The 25,312-nt window shown below is 38.4% G+C and overlaps 1 protein-coding gene across 8 annotated transcripts in view; it reads left to right on the top strand.

Annotated features, from left to right (window-relative positions):
- Positions 1 to 25,312, top strand: part of PDE4D (phosphodiesterase 4D) — a 1,110,708-nt gene that overhangs the window by 734,802 nt on the left and 350,594 nt on the right. Inside the window, exon 1 of one of the 8 annotated variants that reach the window (XM_036845548.1) lies at positions 22,577 to 22,833. The exons of 6 other annotated variants lie outside the window; for them this stretch is intronic. In XM_036845548.1, coding sequence (XP_036701443.1) covers positions 22,745 to 22,833 — 89 coding nt within the window. In that variant the 5' untranslated portion in view covers positions 22,577 to 22,744. Of the gene's footprint in view, positions 1 to 22,576; positions 22,834 to 25,312 lie in introns of those variants that run through there. One more of the 8 variants, XM_036845551.1, reaches the window with a different exon arrangement.

Genomic DNA, 25,312 nt, shown 5'->3' with positions numbered 1-25,312 from the left:
ATGTGGTGAGAGTCTCTTTGTAGTAAATAAGTTATTGTCAATTATCTTTTGTTTTACTAATCCTTAGAAAAGTCATAATAAAATAATGCATATAAATATAGTTTTACTTTGATTTTTGAACCCACTTGAGGGTTTTATTTCATAAAAATGATTAAAAATCATTAGGAGCCTCAAGCCTCAAAAATACTCCTACCCTTTAATCTAGTAATTCTACTTGTAGGTATTTGGATTAGGAAAGTAATCTGAGATATTAAAAAGATTTATGTTCAAAGATATTCACCATGAAAGTACTTACAATATTGAAAACGTACATATACTCTAACTCTGCCACATAAACTAATGTTTAAATAAATTTTCATATTAGACAGAAGAATCTTATCAACCATTAAAAATATTTTCAAATAACTTTAGGATATGGGAAATTGCTTATGGTATAACATTAAAGGCAAAGCAGAATCCAAAATCTTATACACTAAAATCTCAATTGAATGTTAAAATTAGATGCATATATATAGAGATATGTATATACCTATAAAAATAAGGAAAAAATGAGCCACAAGACTTACAATCGTTACCTCTGGTGTACTTGCTCTTTCTTTATTTCTTTTTACTTTTCTGCATTTTCCAACTTTTCTATAAGGAATATTCATCATTCATATAGTCATGAAAAATAAATGTTACTCAAACAGAAAACTATTTCAGCATTCTCACAGCACATTTTTTGGGTGTGATTTTTAGGTCAATGCTGGTAAAAGTCAGCAAGGTTATAAGAAAAGTCTATTATTTTATGCATCAGAAAATCCATTTAAATGAATTATTGATTGTTAGGCAGACCCACCAACAGAGTCACCTTTTTAGGCCTGTAGGACAGACTTCTGTGATGTGGTTGAGTTGCCAGTGCACTTGGCAGTAAGAGGGGCACAGAGGCGGGGGAAAGAAGACCAGTGAAGCAAGAGCCTTCTGGAAAGGCCTGGCGTGCTGAGTTTTAGCACAAAACTCCCCTGTAAGCTCCCTAGACTGCGGTAAATCAGGACGTTTGCAACAGGCTTGCGTGCGTGTGCACACACACACGCACACGCGCGCACACACACACACCTCTTGGAATCATTCTTCCTCCCTTCACAATCTGTCTGGTGCCCTGGCCTTTCCTTGCTAATGAACTTCACAGTGTGTATGGAGAGGGACTAGAGATAGAAATGGGGGAGACTGAAGGATGCTAAATTGGACTTTGCCTTGAGCACAGAATTCCTGGGAAATGACTCTGCATAGAATATCAAAGGAAATCCCATAAATAATATTGGCAAAAATACCACAATCATGTGGAACAAAGCAAAATATTGTCGCTAGTGTCAGTTGAGCTTTTCCTCGAGACATTTTTAGTAGTATGAATTATTTACTAAAAATGTAGTTTTATCTTTTTTACTTTATAAAAAGATAGCTGGTTGTAACATCGTGACTGTAGTTAATAATACTGGAAAGGGTGAACATAGCATGAGCATAGGCACACAGGTTGAGCTACATGGAATAACTGCTTTCTTCATTTACTGTGGATTTTGTAAGTTTCCTTGGAGCTTTTAATCCCTAGTACCTAGGAGATTGAGAACCATGTCTACATGTTTACCTGGCAAATAATTTGATGAACTGAGTGAAAAGGTGTAATTGAGACTACCTAATGCCATCAAAGAACCCTTAGGTCTTAATTTTCTCTCTATGTAATTTTCCCTTCATTTTTAACTTTTGAACCAAATTGTCTTGTAACATAAATTGATAGAATCAGTCTTTTGGAATTTTTCACAAAGTTATGTCAGACATTCTGAAGTTTAAATACGGAACTTTTTTAGTTTATATTCTCAAATGATACTGGTTTATATATATATGGTATGTATATGTATTGTTCTCAAACATATCAAGGTTAAATCAAGCTGTGAACATTTAAGCACTAGCTGTTGTCCACTGGGTAGTGAGGAAATGGACGACTTGGTTTATCTAAACTAATTACCAAAGGAAATAGAGAAGCCTTTAGTCCTTTCTTGAACAAAGCAGAATTAAATATTCATGACAAGAAGGAATAGTAGAATTTAGAGCAAAATAACGAAATGTCCCTGGAGCCTGACTTCTACGAGGTTTGAGGGGTTCACTGAACATACATTTATTTAGCTCCTACTGTGCCGGGCAGTCCCAGGGTTATGTGGCCCCAGGAAGTTCACGGCCGAATAGAACACTGAGCGCATAGCACTCCTTTTCTTGACAACACAGTTTCAGAGAAAGGATGCCTGCAATATGCATTATGTCCTAGAAGAGAAACAAATTAAAGTGAAGAATGCTTCCAGTCACTACAGATGCCTTCAACATGTTTATCCCCGTGCACTCAAACCTGTAGCTCACCAGCTAACTCACAGCACATTTCTCTCCAACCTTATCTTTTTTCACTACCTTATTTATTAGTTCTCAGATAACCTGAGGAGAATGAATCTGAGTTTTTCACACCTGTAGTAGGTTCACTTTCCATTCCAGAGAAACCATAGACAGACCTTTTCTCAACTAAAGTATGTTAGTTAACATAAGCAGTATGGACACAGAGATTCCTAACTGAGCATTGTAAAACATGGAATAATACAGTTGTCTAAAAACTGTGTTGGAAGGATGAATGAGTTCTAGAGAGCAGCTGTATAATATAGTGCCTATGGTTTACAATGTGGTATTGTGCACTTAAAATTTTGTTAAGAGGGTAGATCTCATGTTAAGTGTCATTAACACACACATACACACACAAATCCAAAAACCAGAGAGACACAAGGAAACTTTTGGAGGTGAGTAATATGTTTCTTACCTTGATTATGGTGATGGTTTTACAGGTGTATGTGTATGTCCAAGCTCATCAAATTGTATACACTAAATATATACAGGGTTTTGTATATCAATTATACCTGAATAAAGCTGTTTTTTTAAACTATATTGATTATATATGCTAATGTCTTGGATATTGAGATAAATGAGGATTTGAGGGGGAAAAATTCATGACATTTGTCTCCCTGGCTCCAGTCTTCCCTGCTCAAATCCTCGTGGAATAGAATCAAGCATCAATTGTTCTAAAATTCTGCTTTCATTATTTTACTCCCTTGTTCAGAAACTTTTGATGATTTTTCACTTTTAAATGGAACAAAGGTACCACTCCTAACAAAACATTCAAAGTTTTGCACAGTCCAATCTAAACCTTTCCTTCCTACCTTTTCCTGACAACCACTGTTCATAATAATCTCCCCTCTGAACTCCAGTGGTTCACCACGCATGGGATACAGCTTGTCTCCTCATGCACCGGATACATTATGCTTCTGAAGAGCAGCAGCTGCTTTTATAAATTTGTCATAGGACAGTGCCAGTCACAGTGTTTAGTAAATATTTGATTAATAACTATCAGTATTTATCTCATATGGCTATCAGACCAGTGAATTCATCCACTTAGCAGATATATATTGAACGCCTACCACTAACAGACCCTATTCTAGTTGATGGTAAACAGCAGTGAACAAAGCAGAGTCTCTGTTCTAATGAAACTTGATTTTTGTGCGTGGGGGGTGGAGATAGACAATGTAAAATATACAAACATGTACAAAATATACAGTATGTCATGATGATAAGTTCTATGAAGAAAAATAATGTGGAGTAAAGAAATAGAGTGACGGCAGTACTATTTTAGATATAGTCAGAATAAGTAGCCCTGTCTATTAAACTGACATTTGGATCTTAACAGAGTGAAAGGACTGTGCCGATGTCTGAAGCAAGAGAATTTCCGGAAGAGGAAACAGCAAAGTGCACAGGTCCTGAGGCAGGAGCAGGCACATTGTGTTAAAGGAACAGGAAAAAGACCAGTATGGGTCAGACCAAGTAAGCAAGGGGGAGAAGAGAAGGAAAAAAGGACAGGAGATAGTAAAGGGCTTTTGTAAGCCATGGTAAGGAGTTTGGATTTTGAATTGGGAAACTAGAAGAGGGTTTTGAGCACAGAAGTGACGTACATGTGCAAAGGATCACCCTGAGTATTCTGAGAAGAATAGACTTGGAATGAGGCCGGAAACAGTAAAAATAGTTAAGAAGCCACTTCAGTAGTCTGGGCAAGAAACAATGGTGACCTGGACCAGGGTGGTGACAGTGGAAGTGGTGAAGAGTGACCAGATTCTGGCTCCAATTTGAAAACACAGCTGACAGTATGTGATGATGGATTTTCACATGGAAAAAGAGAAAAAGAAATGAGTCAAAGATGATTCAAGGCTTTGGGCCTGAAAATATTGAAAACTTGTGTTTTCATTTGCTGAGTTGAGGAAGGACGAGGGAAATGTAGATTTAGCAGTAGGGTGCTGGAACATGAACCTAAAATTCAGCGTGGCACCTTAAGTCTGAGAGGCCTATCTGTGGCAGAGGTTTCAGGCCCTGCCCCATTTCCCCTGGAATCACCCCAGATGCCACCTGCCCCTGTGGGCAGATCCTGTGTGCTCAGTAGACTTCTCATTTGGGCAGCTGGGTACTTTCTCTGTTCAAAGGAGCTTGCTAGACTGGGTGTGGGCGCCCAGAGGGCAATCCTCAGACATTGAAAGACCAGAGTATGCTTACATGCCCATGTTTCACACGCCTCAGTGGGATGAGCCCTAGACGTGTATGTACGGTCACTCAAAGGGGTCTCCAAGAAGGTTGAGTTCCATGTGCTCAATGAGTGGTTACCTGCTCACTAATGCACACTTCACTGATTCTTGTCTCTCCCTGCCCTACTTCCCCAACCCCTAACTTCCTACAATCACCTCCCTGCCTCCTCTCCAAATAAAGTACCCACGCCAAGATTTTGCAGCATCTGCCTGGGAGCAATTCAACCTAAGACTATTATACGTCCAAAGGTCAATGTTCAAGAAGGAGGAAAATATGCTATTTTGAAAAGAGGGGAAATGTCAGGGGTGGAGTATAGCTGGGAGGTGTTAGTCTTTAACAAGCCTATGTGAAAGCACAAGGTGTAAATATGGGTTGGTTCGTACACGTGTTTGTTCCTTTCTTTGCCGCCTGGTCATTTTTCCGTGTGAATACAATGGTGCTCACTAATGAACAGTCTGAGCTTTCCGCAGAGGCTACAGCAGAATTTCTAGAGAGTAGTAGCCTGAGGAGTGATGACAATTTGATTGGAAAGAAGGGGGTCTTGGGAACTTGTCTTAAATCTGCATTTGCATAGGAAGGCCATTGTTTTTACTTTTCTTCTATGTTTGTTGGGGTGGTTTTGAAGAAACTGGAGATTGTAGAAGGCCATGCCAAGCCACCCTTTGGTGTTGTCTTTACTTTTTCCTACTAGTTTATGCTCAGCCATACTATTTCTCTTGCCTGGCTCAGAAGCATGTTTTGTATGCCAGTTTGAGGAGGAAAGTGAGTAGCGATGAATGAGATCCTCATTAACTAGGTAGGATAGCTAGTCACAGGCAAAGCAAAGACCATTCTTACTTCCAATCAATTGTTCAACTGAATGTGAAAACAAATCATTTTCTCTTGTTTTGAATGAGAATATCAGATAAAACACAATTCTCCTTGCCATTCATTGTATCACATTCCAGAGTAATTTCAATTTCACCTTTGCAGGAAGCATCCAGAATTTAATGTTTTCTGCTGAGCAGTTATCCAGATCATTGTAAACCAGTGGAATCATTTACATGAATAAGGTTTTTCTTCTAATTAAAGAGCTAATTCAAGCGTAGAAAAATGTTCCTAGTTCTCACATGACTAAAATGGTAATATTTTTATCAGTCGTTATCATGTAAAGTTTTAGGTGACTAATACATTTCCAAATGGCCCTCATAACCATGCTAACATTTTATAATTAAATGGTTCTCTGTTTTTAAGATGAATGGACAATATTTGATTTTTAATATATTGTCCAATTCTCAATATTCAATTGCCTTTTGTCAAATGGAGAGACAGTATTCATCAGAGCAAGAGAGCAAGTTTCTGAAGTAATGGGGGCAAACAGGGATGCTGATTTCCTATACTGGGAAAGTTCTTTTTAAAACATTAAACATTAAGAAACACAACCACGTGGAATATTTATGTACACATTTAATAACAGAGAAGTAAGTTACCAAGCCTGGGAATTGCCCATACCCACGTATGCATCCTCCGTAAGGTCCGTAAGTCAGTTCCCAGATGATGAAGACTAAGCAAATGCCCTGTAAGTCTAGTTGAAGCTCTGGGCTCTTTCTTTGGGCGAAGGTACAGTCCTGAAAAACCTCTCTTCACAAGGGGGAGCTGTGCATACATCTAGCTCTTTTCATAGAATTTCCTCACAGACTGGCATGAAGTGGGTCTCTAAATGTACAAAGAGCTTGGTCTCTCTTTTTGCTTATTTTCTGGCCATGGTTTGTTTACCTCGAGGAGGCAGACTGCTCTGTCTTCTCTACTTAAATGTCTACAGATGGCATCACGCTGCCTCCAATTTCGTTTTAAATCAGATCTTCCTAGGCGTTAAACGAGGTGTATGCTTTCTGGCTTCCCTGCACTTCTCTCTCTGACCCCTTAACATCTCAGCAACGTGTAAACTATGAGACGTGTTTAATTTAACGTGGATTCAAAAGTTTTTGTTCATGACCTTTGGTTGAAATTAAATCAAACTAAAAACCTAACACTCCTAGTGGGAAAAAAGAAATTGGGTTATTCAAAGTTTTTAGTAACGCATATTTAGTTTTACCTAATTATAGAAATAATCCCTATGCGTGGTAGAAAATTTGAAGATTACAGAAAAGAATGTTTAAAAAGGCCTATGATCCTAATACCCAGACATAACACTGTCAATATTTTGGTGTATATTTTTATTAATTAGATTTAATTGATAAATGCTTTTCACGAGTAACTAGATTCTACTTAGTAATTTATAATGCACCTCTATTATGTCACATAATTAATATTTCTTTTGTGTGGTGGGAATAGTTAAGATCTAGTCTCTTAGCAAGTTCAATGTTTATAATACAATATTGTTGTCTATAATCACTATACTGTGCATTAGATCTCTTGAAAATTTGTACCCTTAAACAAAATCCTTCCTGTTCCCCAAGCCCCCACTGCCCCAGCTTCTGGTAACCACCATTTTACTCTCTGTTTTCAACGAGTTCAACTTTTTTGGATTCCACATGTGAGTGATATCATACAGTATTTGCCTTTCTCTGTCTGACTTATTTCACTTAGCAGAATATGCTCAGGGCCCATCTATGTTGTCACAAATGGCAGAATTTCCTTCTTTCTCACAGCTGAATAATATTCCATTATGTGTGTGGGTATTTTATATAAATATGTGTGTGTGTTTATACACCTTATGATGCACTTTTTAACAAGGTATTAACACTAACGTCTTGAAAATGCCACTCTATGCTTTTTTTTGCTATATTTGCCATTTTCACTGAACTGCTATGATAAGTTACTACTAGAGTTGCAAATACACATCCTTCAATGTACCTGAAGAGACATTCCTCTGAATCTGAGATGCTCCCACAGTCCTGGGAGCACCTGAGAGCCAAGGCTTCTGACATGACTCTGCAGTACTTACTCCTTCTTGATTGGATTCAAGTACCCAACTCCAGACATGGGCTGAGAGTGTTTAGTAATTATCTGTATGAGTTCTTTAGTTTCATGGAGACTAAAATTAGGTTTCCTCTGTCACTCTTGTGATGTCATTTGACCTTGACCTGCATCTCAAATTGCTGAGAAGGTAGCAAGCTTTCTCCCTAAGCACACCAGAAATAGTAGGTGAGGGGGGACCTTCAAGATGGTGGAGGAGTAAGACGTGGAGATCACCTTCCTCCCCACAAATAAATCAGAAATACGTCTACATGTGGAACACCTCCTACAGAACACCTACTGAATGCTGGCAGAAGACCTCAGACCTCCCAAAAGGCAAGAGACTCCCCACGTACCTGGGTAGGGCAAAAGAAAAAAGAAAAAACAGAGACAAAAGAATAGGGATGGGAGCTGCACCAGTGGGAGGGAGCTGTGAAGGAGGAAAGGTTTCCACACACTAGGAAGCCCCTTCGCGGGCGGAGATGGGTGGGTGGCGGAGTGGGGGTAAGCTTCGGAGCCACAGAGGAGAGTACAGCAACAGGGGTGCGGAGGGCAAAGTGGAGAGATTCCCGCACAGAGGATCGGTGCTGACCAGCGCTCACCAGCCCGAGAGGCTTGTCTGCTCACCCGCCAGGGCGGGTGGGGGCTGGGAGCTGAGGCTCGGGCTTCGGTCGGATCGCAGGGAGAGGACTGGGGTTGGCTGCATGAACACAGCCTGAAGGGGGCTAGTGCACCACAGCTAGCTGGGAGGGCATCCGGGGAAAAGTCTGGACCTGCCTAAGAGGCAAGAGACATTGTTTCCAGGTGTGCGAGGAGAGGGGATTCAGAGCACCACCTAAACGAGTTCCAGAGACGGTGTGAGCCACGGCTATCAACGTGAACCCCAGAGACAGCATGAGACACCAAGGCTGCTGCTGCCGCCACCAAGAAGCCTGTGTGCAAGCACAGGTCACTATCCACACCTCCCCTCCTGGGAACCTGTGCAGCCCGCCACGGCCAGGGCCCCGTGATCCAGGGACAACTTCCCCAGGAGAACACATGGCGTGCCTCATGCTGTTGCAACGTCACGCTAGCCTCTGCCACCACAGGCTTGCCCCATACTCCGTACCCCTCCCTCCCCCTGGGCTGAGTAAGTCAGAGCCCCCTAATCAGCTGCTCCTTTAACCCCATCCTGTCTAAGCGAAGAACAGACACCCTCAGGCAACCTAAATGCAGAGGCGGGGCCAAATCCAAAGCTGAAACCCAGGAGCTGTGCGAACAAAGAAGAGAAAGGGAAATCTCTCCCAGCAGCCTCAGGAGCAGCGGATTAAATCTCCACAATCAACTTGATGTACCCTGCATCTGTGGAATACCTGAAGAGACAACGAATCGTCCAAAAATTGAGGCAGTGGACTGTGGGAGCAACTGTAGACTTGGGGTTTGCTTTCTGCATCTAATTTGTTTCTGGTTTTATGTTTATCTTAGTTTAGTATTTAGAGTTTATTACTATTGGTAGATTTGTTTATTGATTTGGTTGCTCTTTTCCCTTTTTTTTCTTTTTCTATATAGATATATATATATATTCCTTTTTCTCTTTTTGTGAGTGTGTATGTGTATGCTTCTTTGGTGATTTTGTCTGCACAGCTTTGCTTTTACCATTTGTCCTAGGGTTCTGTCTGTCCGTTTTTTATTTTTATTTTATTTTTTTTAGTATAGTTTTTAGCGCTTGCTATCATTGGTGGATTTGTTTTTTGGTTTGGTTGCTCTCTTTTTTCTTTCCTTCTTTTTCTTTTTTTATTACTTAAATTTTTTTTTAAGTTTTAATAATTTTTTTATTTTTTATTTTAATTATTTTATTTTATTTTATTTTTTCTTTCTTTCTTTTTTCTCCCTTTTCTTCTGAGCTGTGTAGCTGACAGGGACTTGGTGCTCTGTATGGGTGTCAGGACTGTGCCTCTGAGGTGGGAGAGCTGAGTTCAGGACATTGGTCCACCAGAGACCTCCCAGCTCCATGTAATATCAAACAGTGAAAGCTCTCCCAGAGAGCTCCATCTCAACACTAAGAACCAGCTCCACTCAACAACCAGCAGGCTACAGTGCTGGACACGCTATACCAAACAACTAGCAAGACAGGAACTCAACACCACCCATTAGCAGAGAGGCTGCCTAAAATCATAATAAGGTCTAAGACACCCCCAAAACACACCACTAGACGAGGTCCTGCCCACCAGAAAGACAAGATCCAGCCTCATCCACCAGAACACAGACACCAGTTCCCTCCACCAGGAAGCCTACACAACCCACTGAACCAACCTTACCCACTGGGGGCAGACACCAAAGACAATGGGAACTACGAACCTGCAGGCTGCAAAAAGGAGACCCCAAACACAGAAAGTAAAGCAAAATGAGAAGACAGAGAAACACACAGCAGATGAAGGAGCAAGGTAAAAACCCACCAGACCAAACAAATGAAGAGGAAATAGGCAGTCTACCTGAAAAAGAATTCAGAGTAATGATAGTGAAGATGATCCAAAATCTTGGAAATAGAATGGAGAAAATACAAGAAACATTTAACAAGGACCTAGAAGAACTAAAGAGCAAACATACAGTGATGAACAATACAATAAATGAAATTAAAAATTCTCTAGACGGAATCAATAGCAGAATAACTGAGGCAGAAGAATGGACAAATAACCTGGAAGATAAAATAGTGGAAATAACTACCACAGAGCAGAGTAAAGAAAACAGAAAGAAAAGAATTGAGGACAGTCTCAGAGACCTCTGGGACAACATTAAACGCATCAACATTCTAATTATAGGAGTCCCAGAAGAGGAAGAGTAAAAGAAAGGGACTGAGAAAATATTTGAAGAGATTATAGTTTAAAACTTCCCTAATATGAGAAAGGAAATAGTCAATCAAGGCCAGGAAGTGCAGAGAGTTCCATACCGGATAAATCCAAGGAGAAACACACCAAGACACATATTAATTGAACTATCGAAAATTAAATACAAAGAAAAAATATTAAAAGCAGCAAGGGAAAAACAACAAATAGCATACAAGGGAATCCCCATAAGGTTAACAGCTGATCTTTCAGCAGAAACTCTGCAAGCCAGAAGGGATGAAAGGGAAACACCTACAACCAATATTACTGTACCCAGCAAGGATCTCATTTAGATTCGACAGAGAAATTAAAACCTTTACAAACAAACAAAACCTAACCAGCTTTACAACAAATGCTAAGAAACTTCTCTAGGCAGGAAATAAAAGAGAATGAAAAGACCTGCAATACCAAACCCAAAACAGTTAAGAAAGTGGTAATAGGAACATACATATTGATAACTACCTTAAATTTAAATGGATTAAATGCTCCAACCAAAAGACATAGACTGGCTAAATGGATACAAAAACAAGACCCATATATATATGCTGTCTACAAGAGACCCACTTCAGACCTAGGGACACATACAGACTGAAAGTGAGGGGATGGAAAAAGATATTCCATGCAAATGGAAATCAAAAGAAAGCTGGAGTAGCAATTCTCATATCAGACAAAATAGACTTTAAAATAAAGACTATTACAAGAGACAAAGAAGGACACTACATACTGATCAAGGGATCGATCCAAGAAGAAGATATAACAATTGTAAATATTTATGCACCCAACATAGGAGCACCTCAATACATAAGGCAAATGCTAACAGCCATAAAAGGGGAAATCGACAGTAACACAATCATAGTAGGGGACTTTAACACCCCACTTTCACCAATGGACAGATCATCCAAAATGAAAATAAATAAGGAAACACAAACTTTAAATGATACATTAAACAAGGTGGACTTAATTGATATTTATAGGACATTCCATCCAAAAACAACAGAATACACTTTCTTCTGAAGTGCTCATGGAACATTCTCCAGGATAGATCATATCTTGGGTCACAAATCAAGCCTTGGTAAATTTAAGAAAATTGAAATCGTATCAAGTATCTTTTCCAACCACAATGCTATGAGACTAGATATCAATTACAGGAAAAATTCTGTAAAAAATACAAACACATGGAGGCTAAATAATACACTACTAAATAACCAAGAAATCACTGAAGAAATCAAATAGGAAATCAAAAAATCCCTAGAAACAAATGACCATGAAAACACAATGACCCAAAACCTATGGGATGCAGCAAAAGCAGTTCTAAGAGGAAAGTTTATGGCAATACAATCCTACCTCAAGAAACAAGAAACATCTCAAATACACAACCTAACCTTACACCTAAAGCAATTAGAGAAAGAAGAACAAAAAAACCCCAAAGTTAGCAGAAGGAAAGAAATCATAAAGATCAGATCAAAAATAAATGAAAAAGAAATGAAGAAAACAACAGCAAAGATCAATAAAACTAAAAGTTGGTTCTTTGAGAAGATAAACAAAGTTGATAAACAATTAGCCAGACTCATCAAGAAAAAAAAGGGAGAAGACTTAAATCAATAGAATTAGAACTGAAAAAGGAGAAGGAACACCTGACACTGCAGAAATACAAAGGATCATGAGAGATTACTATAAGCAACTCTATGCCAATAAAATGGACAACCTGGAAGAAATGGACAAATTCTTAGAAAAGCACAACCTTCTGAGACTGAAACAGGAAGAAATAGAGAATATAAACAGACTAATCACAAGCACTGTAATTGAGACTGTGATTAAAAATCTTCCAACAAACAAAAGCCCAGGACCAGATGGCCTCACAGGCGAATTCTATCAAACATTTAGAGAAGAGCTAACACCTATCCTTCTCAAACTCTTACAAAATAGAGCAGAAGGAGAAACACTCCCAAACTCATTCTATGAGGCCACCATCACCCTGATACCAAAACCAGACAAAGATACTACAAAAAAAGAAAATTACAGATCAATATCACTGATGAACATAGATGCAAAAATCCTCAACAAAAAACTAGCAAACAGAATCCAACAGCACATTAAAAGGATCATACACCATGATCAAGTGGGGTTTATCCCAGGAATGCAAGGATTCTTCAGTATATACAAATCAATCAATGTTATATTTTGACCCACCTCCTAGAGAAATGGAAATAAAAACAAAAATAAACAGATGGGACCTAATGAAACTTAAAAGCTTTTGCACGGCAAAGAAAGCCATAAACAAGACGAAAAGACAACCCTCAGAATGGGAGAAAAATTTGCAAACGAAGTAACTGACAAAGGATTAATCTCCAAAATATACAAGCAGCTCATGCAGCTCAATATCAAAAAAAAAAGCAAACAACCCAATCCAAAACTGAGCAGAAGACCTAAATAGACATTTCTCCCAAGAAGATATACAGATTGCCAACAAACACATGAAAGGATGCTCAACATCATTAATCATTAGAGAAATGGAAATCAAAACTACAATGAGGTATCACCTCATACCAGTCAAAATGGCCATCATCAAAAAATCTACAGACAATTAGTGCTGGAGAGGGTGTGGAGAGAATGGAATCCTCTCGCACTATTGGTGGGAATGTAAATTGATACAGCCATTATGGAGAACAGTATGGAGGTTCCTTTAAAAACTAAAAATAGAACTACTATATGACCCAGCAATCCCACTACTGGGCATATACCCTGAAAAAACCATAATTCATAAAGAGTCATGTACCACAATGTTTATTGCAGCTCTATAGCCAGGACATGGAAGCAACATAAGTGTCCATCAACAGATGAATGGATTAAGAAGATGTGGCACATGTATACAATGGAATATTACTCAGCCATAAAAAGAAATGAAATTGAGTATTTGTAGTGAGGTGATGGACCTAGAGTCTGTCTAACAGAGTGAAGTCAGAAAGAGAAAAACAAATACCGTATGCTAACACATATATATGGAATCTAAAAAAAAAAAAAAAAGGTTCTGAAGAACCTAGTGGCAGGACAGCAATAAAGACGCAGACATAGAGAATGGACTTCAGGACACAGGGAGGGGGAAGGGTAAGCTGGGATGAAGTGAGAGAGTGGTATGGACATATATACACTACCAAATGTAAAATAGATAGTGGGAAGCAGCCGCATAGCACAGGGAGATCAGCTCGGTGCTTTGTGACCACCTAGAGGGGTGGGATAGGGAGCGTGGGAGGGAGACGCAAGAGGGAGGAGATATGGGGATATATGTATATGTATAGCTGATTCACTTTGTTATAAAGCAGAAAGTAACACACCATTGTAAAGCAATTACATTCCAATAAAGATGTTAAAAAAAAAAAGAAATAGTAGGTTAAAAATAGATTCACTGATATTGGGATTTTTTTTTTTTTTAACAAAACAGAGTCTCTTTCTTGTCCATAACACACTAGGCCTAACACTGATATAATACTCGTTTAAAAATGTAACAAAAGGAAACACAAAATAAAACCCAGAGAAAAACCAAAGTTCCCATTTTTTAAAACAGCTCCTGATTCATAGATTTTATAGGGTATTTTGTACAATATCAGAAACTGTCTAATATGCCCAATCATCCCATTTCTAATCACCTGACTGATGTCATAATTTACTAAGAATTACGCTGTATGAAACAATCCAGAAAACGTATTACATAGGACTAATGTGGAATAAGAGCTCATGATTGACAGCTTTTATCACCTAAATGGATATTGAGTTTGATAATTCATAATCTTTAGCAGACCTTTAACATTTACTGTGTAGTCATTAATTTGCTTTTGTTAGTGAGATTTAGGAATTCAAATACACTATGGTGTTTACATTACATTTAACAAATATGTTGTCTTTGCCTATACAAAGTCCACACTTTACAATAGACTCAGTATGAAAGCATAGAGACTTAAACGTAGGTCAACATCATGTACAAGCCATGCGTATTGTTCAGATGAATCTCACTATAACAGTATAGTTCGCATTGCTCAAGTCCAATATGAAAATCACCTGTTAAGAAGCAAGCTCTTAAATGTTACAGGCAGAACCTAAGTGGTGGTTGCACAGCTTAGGTAAGAATTCACTGTAGAATTCTTTCAACTTTTCTAAATTTTTGAAAATTTTCATAATACTATTTTGGAAGAAAGTCTCTTTTTGATATGGCAAGAACCATAGTCTACATTTTTTTCTGAAACAAGTTTTATATGGCTCATCAAGTTTGTGTTTCCGCCATCTGTAATTCAACTCATTCTAGAATATTCCAGAACTGAGTGTCCTATGTACGGCATTCTTTTTTGTCTCCCTTTCTCTGTAAAAGAAAAATGCCAAGGGACAGTTAGTCAGTTTTAATGTTGTGAGCAATATTGATACATTTTACTGAGGAAATGCTGACCACCATTAGGTCACAGAGATGTTTTTATGAGGTGAGATGTTTTCTCAGTCACAATCCTCTATAAAGAGGGACCATTTTTCTTTTGTATCCTTAGCCACTTAGCACCGACTTACACCCACACCCACTCTCCCTGCATTCATTCCTTAGCTCACTTATTGTCTAGGCATATACTGGTTAACAACCTAGGTTTTACAACTGTTGAGGCCTCAATTTTAACCTCAGATTTGCCACTCATTGGCTGTGTGATCCTAGGGGCAAATGACTTTAACTTTTTAAGCCTCCATTTCCTTAGCTAGAAAACAGAATAAATATAAGGTAAGCTTATCGGTATATTATTGTGAGGATAATATAAGTTATGTTAAGCTCTTATCACACTGTAAATACCAAATAAGTAGTTGATATTGTCATAGTAAAATAAGGAATTAAAAAAGTACCCTGACCTTATGGTGATGTTTACTTCACAGAATCAGTCAGTGCACGGGGAGTGGCAGGGTGAGGAAAGCGTCCTGGGGGTGTCAGGTCAGCAATAAGTGCCCAGGAATGGGAAAGTTTGTGAATATTGGCTCCAATAAATGGATATCCAGATTTAGCGAGATATTGAACACTGTCATGGAAAAAATTCCTATTGCCAAAGTTGAAAGCATGAGATTGTTGTTATTTAGAGATTCATGGTATTTGGGGACTTTTTGCTTTCTCCCAAGGGAGTAGTTTTGTTTCTCAGCCTGATAATTCCATCACTGCTTTTCTTGTTTGTTAACATAATTCTAAAAAACTGGAAGAGGCCATTTCTGCCCTTATTTGGTGTGTGGTCAACAAGGAGAGCAGCATGAGTTGGAATCAGTGCTGCGCTGCAGATGCTTTCCCAATTAAACACCTTGTCTTCAGGATCCCATAAGTTTTCAAAAATTAAATGGTAATATTTCTATATTTAGGTGAAGCCCAGGATTTTGAAGAATTGAGAAAAATTCCATCAGCTAACTTTAGTAGAATCCCTTGCCACTTAATTTTTTTTTTTTTTTAGTTTTTTAAACAGAACCAGTAGAGGGTTTTCAACCTGCAAATAAACATTAAAATTTTGCTATGAGATTAACCTTTAAACGTAACAGCTTGATATTCTGTCCTTACACACTTAGGATAAAAAATTTCAAATGGGGGAAAAAAGGACAGTCAAAACTGAAGACTGTTACCCTTCTGAAACTGGTTAAATGATATGCCGACTTACCATGCTCATGAAGTGACCATTTTAGAGGACAATTCTTAAAACTAGAGATGTTTCTAACAGTATGGAAAATAGTTTATCTAGTTCTCCAAAAGGCTTACCAACATTAGTAGCAGTGCCTAAAATCTGGGGTGACATTTCCTAAATGCTTTTATGTAAAGTAGTCCATTCATCTCAAAAACTCTGCAATGGTTCTCTTTTGGATAAGACACTAAACTCAGCAAGGTCAGGCAACAGTGCTCAAGGTCATATGACAAGTTCATAGCATAACTGTGGCTCTAATCTCCCTTACTGGGGCTGCCCTGAATACTTGCCCAATGGTGTTTCATCAAAAATCAGGCAAACAAACAATTCTGGGGACAGGCCTGTATTCATTTGGTCATAACAATGACAGTGGTTTTTCTGGTTTTGTTATTTTATTTTAATTTTAATTGATTGATTGCTACAGTTGTGGCTTTGTCAGAAGGTGCATCTAAGGAAAGAGAAAATAGGTAAGTCCCACCTAAATTACCCATGGTGAAATTTTTTGCCCCTATTTAGGAACATAAAAGAATATAATGTAGGTGATGCATCTTATTTTCAAGAAGTCCTGAGATGATTGGTTTACTGATTCATTAAACAGAATTATTGTGACTTGTTTATTTTGCTAGGACAGAGGATGCAGTAGGAAAGCAGACAGTTTATGTCCTCATGACGTTTAGGTCTGTCAGGGAAGCCAGACATTGAAAAAGTAATTGCAAATGTGCTGACGGTGACAAAGATTAAAGTGCAGAGTGCTGTGGAGACATCCCTTGGTCTGAGAAAGCAGGGAAAGCTTCCTGGAGGAAGTGGCTTTCAAGAGGAAGTTCTGTATCCACCCTTTCACTCACCAGTCAATAACTAAGGAGGATTTTTTTCAGTCTTCAATCATGAGTACAATATTGAAAATAAAATTTTTCTGACTTTTAAAATCTTCATATACAGAAATTTAGACAAACACTTACTAACCCCAGAAGACTTTTACACACATTTTAAAACATCATGTTTAGTTCTTTATTTCAAGTGATTAGCCTATACTAATTTCAAATTTTAAAGACTTTGACTCTAGAAATATTTCCTGTTGACTACTTAAAAAAGTCTCCTAGGACTTTGTCAGTCACTTACTAGACACTTAAGAAACATAAAACGTCTTTCTCTTCCCTCTCATTTCTTCCTCCCTGTTTTTTTCCCTACAACCCTCATTTACCCAAGTGTTTAAATAGAACTCAGTGCCTTACTGATAGAAAGGGCTTGACCTAATTATCTTCCAAATTGCTAAAACATTCCTAAAACATGTAGATAGAAACCTTGAGTGTATAACAAAGAATTTTGATTCACAATCCAGTTTTATTTTATCTTTTATTCTTATGTTCAATCATGCCTCATCATTTATTTTATTCTATGTCTTAATAATTTTAGCTCTTTTCAAATAACAATTGCTGGAGAGGGTGTGGAGAAAGGGAACCCTCCTGCACTGTTGGTGGGAATGTAAGTTGGTGTAGCCCACTGTGGAAAACAGTATGGGGGTTCCTCAAAAAACTAAAAATAGAGTTACCATATGATCCAGCAATTCCACTCCTGGGCATATATCCAGACAAAACTATAATTCAAAAAGATACATGCACCCCTATGTTCAAAGTAGCACTGTTCACAATAGCCAAGAAATGGAAACAACCTGAATGTCCAAAGATAAATGGATAAAGAAGATGTGGTACATATATACAATGGAATACTACTCAGCCATAAAAAAGAATGAAATAATGCCATTTGCAGCAACATGGATGGACCTAGAGATTATCATACTGAGTGAAGTCAGACAGACTAAGACAAATATATGATATCACTTATATGTGGAATCTAAAATATGACACAAATGAACCTATCTACAAAACAGAAATAGTCTCACAGGCAAAGGGAACAGACTGGTGGTTGCCACGGGGGACAAGAGGTGGGAGAGGGATGGATTGAGAGTTTAAGTTTAGCAGATGCAAACTATTATATATAGAATGGATAAACAACAAGGTCCCACTGTATAGCGCAGGGAACTATATTCAGTATCCTGTGATAAACCATAATGCAAAAGAATATAAAAAAGAATGTATACATATAAGTACACATGTATAACTTAATCACTTTGCTGTATAGCAGAAACTAGCACGACATTGTAAATCAACTATACATCAATAAAAAAAAACTTTAAAAATTTTTGTAACAAAATAAAATAGTAATAATAATAATTTTAGCTCTTTAATTACATTTTATTCCTGTTTGTGTCCCGGAATATATATGAATAAAGGATGCATTTGAAGCAGATTAATATGCAGAGTATGCTTTCCTAATGCTCTTAAGACTATGGGGTACCTTCAATTCTGTTAGCCCTCCCCTGGGTTACAGCTCATAAAAAACAGTTTCCGAAGTTTCCTTCATTTCAGAACATGGAATAATTCACCTCTAAATCAAGTAGACACATATAAGCTTTAGAATGACTATTTGAAAGCAATTCAAAGAAAATGTTAACGTTATTTTGCAGCATTTCCATTTGGAGTAATAATTAATAGTTGATTATGATACTCTATTAATGTAATAAGAGGGCTTGTTTAAACCACAATTACTTACATGGAATGAATAAGGTTTCAGAAGTGCACAAGTCTGCTTGTTAAATTTCCTTTCGGCACACTCTTTTGCAACGGATCACCCTGAAAATCGAATTGTTATGATGAAACGATTATCAGAGGTAGCTGATAACATGAAAATGAAATGCAATTGCTTGATTCCACATTAACTTCTGCTGCCTTTGAGTCTGCAACCAGCAGCTATTTCAAAATACTGCATTATCCTGAACCCATATCTCTGCCTGCTCTGGTTTCCTGAGGCAATGTATTTCAACACCACACAAGCCCATTAATTTAACTGTCTGTTTCTCCGAAGTTTAGCTCAAAACTTCTCCTTCCACCTATCAGACAGTGGCTTGGTGTGTAAATAAATGCTTATGTGGCTTATGTTTAAATTCTCCTACTTTTAAATTTGGGATTTTCAGATTTGATTCATAGTAGCCATCTCCTATAAACGAAATTCTGAATTTCTGTGTCAAATATCAAACCCCAAACTTGCATTTTAACATCTGGAATCTTGGAACCAAAATCCCAGAAATGTTCAAGAGGCAAAAATGCCTTATTTAGAGCCCTGCAAAACATAAGATCTATGTTATTGGCAGGAGGCAGGCATTTTCTTGAGATTTTGGAGAGATTAGGAATTATGTGAATAACAGTTGGGTGAACGCAAAGTTTAGATTTCAGAACCTGGTTTTCCCTGCCATATAAGTTTAGTTTCCAACTTGTAAAAGAAGAGTTTGTCTCAGGGGTGGAACATCTCTCCCTGACATTCAATCATGCTTTTCCTAAAACAACTTCTGGGAAATAAATGCTTACTAATATGACAAATTAAAATATTCAAAAGATTCTACTTCATTTCCTTTTCTATCCTTTAGTACATGTGAAGTGAAAGTTATAAACAGCTGTTTGAAATACAAATGACAGCACAGGTTCATCCTAGCAAACATCTTATTTAATTTTCTTATTGTTTCCAATTGCCTAAAATTCTCATGTCTGTGAAGTACTAGCCAGTCCCTCAAAATAATATTAATGTTTATACTTGAAATCAGGGCTTAACTTTGCTCATAATTAATCTCAGAAATAACTAGTTTATTTCCGTGACCTTGCTGAGACCTGGTCACCTAAGGGGGATTATGCCTAACTGTACAGAAGAAATGGGATGGAGGTGGTGAGTAATTATTTTTTTTTTTTTTCAAAGATTTTATTGATTGATTGATTACTATGTTGGGTCTTCGTTTCTGTGCTAGGGCTTTCTCTAGTTGCGGCAAGCGGGGGCCACTCTTCATCGCGGTGCGCGGGCCTCTCACTATCGCGGCCTCTCTTGTTGCGGAGCACAGGCTCCAGACGCGCAGGCTCAGTAGTTGTGGCTCACGGGCCTAGTTGCTCCGCGGCATGTGGGATCTTCCCAGACCAGGGTGCGAACCCGTGTCCCCTGCATTGGCAGGCAGATTCTCAACCACTGCGCCACCAGGGAAGCCCGTGAGTAATTATTTTTAAGGAGAAAATAACATTAACATTGGCAGATACTTCTTGTATCTTTATCTAATGTCACATTCGGAAAAAGGACCAAAGTTTCCATTTTCCTGCTCATCATTTCACATTTATAGTTCCATTGTTTTGATCTTGCTTAACTGTTCTAGATGTCTGCTTTCAAGAAGCAGAGGGGGAAACGAAGAAACGTTACGGCAATAATGAAAAAGACAACTTTGCATCTCCTTCAATTTCTTTTAGAAGAAGGTAGACATTCTATAATACCTTCATTGTGCATTATTATTATGCCCTTATACTTCATCGATTAGATATCAATTAACGGAACATTCTTTTCAAAATGTAAATTGGTATGAACAAAGACAAGCATCGGTCAAAATGCCTGTTGCTGGCTTTAGCCTGGTTGGGAAGACAGGGTCCATCTTGCCATGACAAGTGCGTTTGGGCTAACAATGTAAACAATATTTTTCTGCTTCCAATGTTGTATATATGGACTGCAGCTTTCATATTTAAAAACCAGTCATGCTATTTGTCCTACAAAATTTGAAATGCCACTGGATAAAATGAGAGCTTTGTATTGCATGGAAGGTGAATGAAGGAACTCTTTGCCGGTACCTTCCCTCCTATTCTCTTACTTGTTCTGTGTCCACCCCCCTCCCTCCCTTCATGCCAATCCACCTCCCACTCCACCAGTTTTCAGAGACATGCCCCCTCTTCACCCAGACTCCCAGTTTTCTTCCACTGTCTGGTTTCAGTCTCAGATGAAGCCATTCTGTTCAACCCCGACTTGTTCAGCTCTGTGTCAGCTCTGCCAGGAATGTTTGCACTTCCTAAGAGCTGTCCTGATGTGGGAATTAAATAGAATACGGGAATAAAGTGCTAATGGTGGAATTTCATACACCAGAAGGGCAGGCTGGCGTAGGTATGGACACTTTCTCTGTCCTTTCAAAGGATACCAGGAAGGTGACCACCAATCTTGCTCCTGTGAAATGGGGATCCACATGCAAAAGCAAAAGGGTGTAGTTTGTGAAGCATTAAAATATTGCGAGTTGATTCGGCAAGAATGTGTTTATTTTTGAACTTTTGGCTCCTCCAAGGTCGCCGCTGTTCAGTCAGCTATCACTCACCCTCTTTTAGCCCATCTGTCAGATAACAAAGAGGTGAAACCGTAAAAACGTTTTCTATTACTCATTCCCGAGGCTGATATGGAACCTGTAGTGTTCTCAGGAACCCCTGGTGTGCTGGATGCTGTCGTGAAAATAAGTGTCATGTTTACTGACTTGAGCTTTTACAGAAACTACAGGAATAGTTTGGACCCCTTGGGTATATAAGAAGAGATAGTTTGGCTACAGGGGGTCTCAAAATTTGGCAGACGTGGTGATACTCACCAAGCTCAACTATTGGTTATATTTGTCCAGTCCAGAGGGAGTTAAGTCACTGCTGGGCACTCCACGCCTCTCTAATCTTATCCCAGAGAAGTGGAGTTCTGCCTTGGTTTATAGTTGAGGTCACAGGCGGGGCAGTGTTTGGACAGGGACGGGGGGAATTATGCCACGTTGTTAGCATTCAATAGCACTTGGTGGTGAGGACCTATGACAGCACTGGGGTCCTTTGCCTCCTGAAGCATACTCTCTTGAAATAGATGCCTCACTGAGATGTGCTAGACTCGTAAAACATGTGAAGGGCTCTATGTGGCTTCCATCATTTATTTAATTTGAAAGAAGTTTGTTTTAAGAGACATCAGACAGTTAAGAAATGTTTCTAGGGAATAGAAAATGAGCAAGAAAATTGATCTCTGTTGTCAAAGTCACGCATTATAACTCACTTTCCAAGGTGACACAGTATCTCCTTGAGGGAAAAGCTGCCAAAAGCGCTGAAAGTGATCTGCCTGCTTTCTTCTCAAGCTGACTTGCAGGGAGGCGCTGGTCTTTCGAGACCATTAAATCCTTGTGTGAGGTTTGCTAATAACTATGTTCATCCCTGTTTCTAAGAGAAGTTGAAATAAGGAAAATGATATTTGGCAGCTCGTTGTGTGAAAGTTAGTAAATCTCTGTTGAATTTCCCAGTCATGGGCATGTATTTACCTTTTTTTTTTTTTTTTTTTAACAAAGGTCCTCTGTTTACTTTTTTTTCTTAAACTTCACACTTCAATCATGCCTTTCACAGTGTGTGTGTGTGTGTGTGTGTGTGTGTGTGTGAGTGCGTGTTGTGCTTTCCAGGAGTGGCATGTGACTGTGCTGTTTAATCAGGGCTATATTTAAAAACACATTTGCAAGGGAGCGTTTCTCACGTTATTAACGAGATAAAGTCGGAGTGAAGCAAGCTCTGTCGCAAAGGGCGAGTGTCAGGCAGCAGGAAGTCCCAGCCACCTCTTCCAGTCCTGCTTCAGCCACCCGCCACCTCCCTGGCCACACAGAGCACCCCACAGAGGAAATGCCCTCCCTTGGCCACAAGTGCCTCCTGCTCCTCCAGGGGCCATCCGGCCCCAGGGCCCCGCATCCACTCTGACTTGCCAGCGATCCTGCCAACTCCTTTACACATGGCTTTTGTTTGGGATCTTCGGGGAGTCACAGTGCCAGGACCCTCCACAAGAGTCAAATCAAGATTGCGTTTCTCAAAGTCGTACAGGTATTGCTCTTTCTTTTTGTGGCTGGGAAGAGTTTTTTTTTTTTTTTCATCAGCCTCTGTAGCTTTAGGCCCCCTGCAAAGAAGTCTTTGCCCTGTGTTGATCTGTTTAATTTCTATTTCCTATACTGCATTAAATTAGCAGGATGAATTGATAGTATACAGAATAGGAGCTAAGAAGATGTGCACCTTAACATAGTCAGGGGTATTTGGGAACCCACAGAAGTAGAAGGAAATTGACTAACTCTAAAAGCTGATTTTGAGAGTTAAATGGTGAACTTATCAAAGCATTCCTGTGACTGGCATCTGGAAAACAAGTGTGTTAGCCAGCCGAACGGACTTAAATGTAGCCAGAATTGGTCATACTAACCTTCAGTTAATCCTTTAAATGTAAGGAAAGGGTTCTAGTTTGATTCAGCAAGCAAACAAGCAACAACAACAAAACACTGCTGTGTTGTTTATAAGTGTTTCAGGTCACATTCACATGGAAAAGTGGAAACTATCTCTGTGGTTTAGGTTGTAGTTCAGAGTTTTAATGTTGCCCAGGAGAAATAGAAACTATGAAATTGAAGTAAATATGTTATTAATGTGTTATGTCTAAAGATTTCTGTAGAAATCATATGAAAAATCTTGACCTCATGACCTCAATAAATTGTCAGTTACAGCTTTGCTTTACATCCAAGTTAGCTTATTTTGATCAAATAACTAGGAAAAACAGAAGACACAGAAAAATCTGTGATTTCCTTCTTTGCTCTAGTGTTTTAGATATTTACAAGAAAAAGATTGATTCTTCACACAGTTTTTGTTTCTGATTGGTTAGTCTGTAGCACTGCAAGCTATTTCACCAATAGCAAATGGAGGTGAAATTGTCTGCAAAATCTCAAGAATAGGTCTTCCTTCTTTAGACCAAATGTAACATATGTAGAAACTACCAGGCCTTTATAAAAGTATGCGTTAAATTTGGATTAAAATGTATTCTGATTTACTCGCATAGAAAATATTCAAAGCTTAGATTAAAATAATTCACAAGAATTATTTATTTGTTTTAGACAGTGTGAAAGATAGTACCCTTGGAATATTTTAGGGAGCTATAAAATCAGAGGAATCAAATTACAAAATTCCCTAGTAAAAATGCGTAAGCAAACTTTGAAAGGGATAAATAAAAATTGGCAGTTAAAGGTGTAAGTAGTACTTCCTTACTACTAGATGTACATCTACTTTTACTTCAAAACAAAATAAATACCATTTATTTTTATTAATTATGTTAATTTGTTACAGTTAAGACTGCTTCAACATTAGAAATTATATGCCTACTCTATGCTTTACTTTCTACTGAATGCACTTCTCATGTTTATTATTTGCATCTCATGCTTATTATGTGCTAAGATGTATGCTCATCAAAGATTTGTAAGCATTACTGTGCATATTTCCAATAGATGGTAGTTTCTAGACACTTCTTATCGTTGAGATCTGATAACAAGTTTCTAAATACCATAAATATCAAATTGCTGGGTAAGGTGAAAACAATAGCGTGTTGGACTAAAGAATTTCAGAAATCTCAGGAAATGCAGAGTTTAAGCTCTACCATATGATTTGTAGATATATTATGAAATTTGCCTTCTTGGTATGCCAAAGATATTTTCCTTTTCCTTGGTCAATTTGATCCTTTCAGAAATACAACAAGCACTAGAATGTCTAAGGATGAGTTTTCTATGTATTTAAAGGCCCTGTGTTTGTAGTTCTAACAAGTTTCTTTCATAATGAGTTTAAGAGGTGAGGGTGACCTCCAGAATAGCCATCATGGGCCAATCTCCTTTGAAACCTGAGAGACTTTGTCCCTCACATATTTGCTTTTAATTTGAATATTAATTGCCCATAAAATAATTAATTTTTTATATATACTGTCTTCATTGTTCTGTGGATCCTATTTTCTCTCTCCCTTTGGACTATAAATTCCTTGAGGCCAGAGGCTCCCTTACATGCGAGGAGAATGCCATTAATGCGCGTTCAATGCAGCATCTTGCTACACTCTCTTAGTTGGTGTCACCCTTTTATTTGTAAAATCAACTTGGTGATATGATCAGAGCCTATCATAGGCCAGGAGTCCAGTGGAAGGTTAAGGAGCTAGGACAGCAGTTGGACACTCTCATGTCACATTTTCAGAGATCTCTCAGTGCTTAAAAAAAAGAGAGTATGCATTCAATCACAGCAATATACTGACAATAATGAAAAAAAGATGCTTATTGTACAGCTTTAAACTTTTAACAGACCACACCACCTCAAATGCACCATGAGTCAAAGTATTTATGTATGTGTACACCCACACACACACACACACTCTACATTTATTTCTGAACGGCACAATTTCATTTCACAGCATTCCTGGAGTCAAAAGTGTTAAGCTATTTGATGTAAACATTTAAACTATCCCACAATTTTGCAACCCAGTTTTTGTATTTCTTCATTTCTTTTTTCATATAGG

Source organism: Balaenoptera musculus, chromosome 3 (assembly GCF_009873245.2).
Source record: "Balaenoptera musculus isolate JJ_BM4_2016_0621 chromosome 3, mBalMus1.pri.v3, whole genome shotgun sequence".
Lineage (NCBI taxonomy): Eukaryota > Metazoa > Chordata > Mammalia > Artiodactyla > Balaenopteridae > Balaenoptera > Balaenoptera musculus.
Note: the sequence above shows the minus strand (reverse complement) of the source record. Positions and strands in the feature narration are given on the sequence as shown.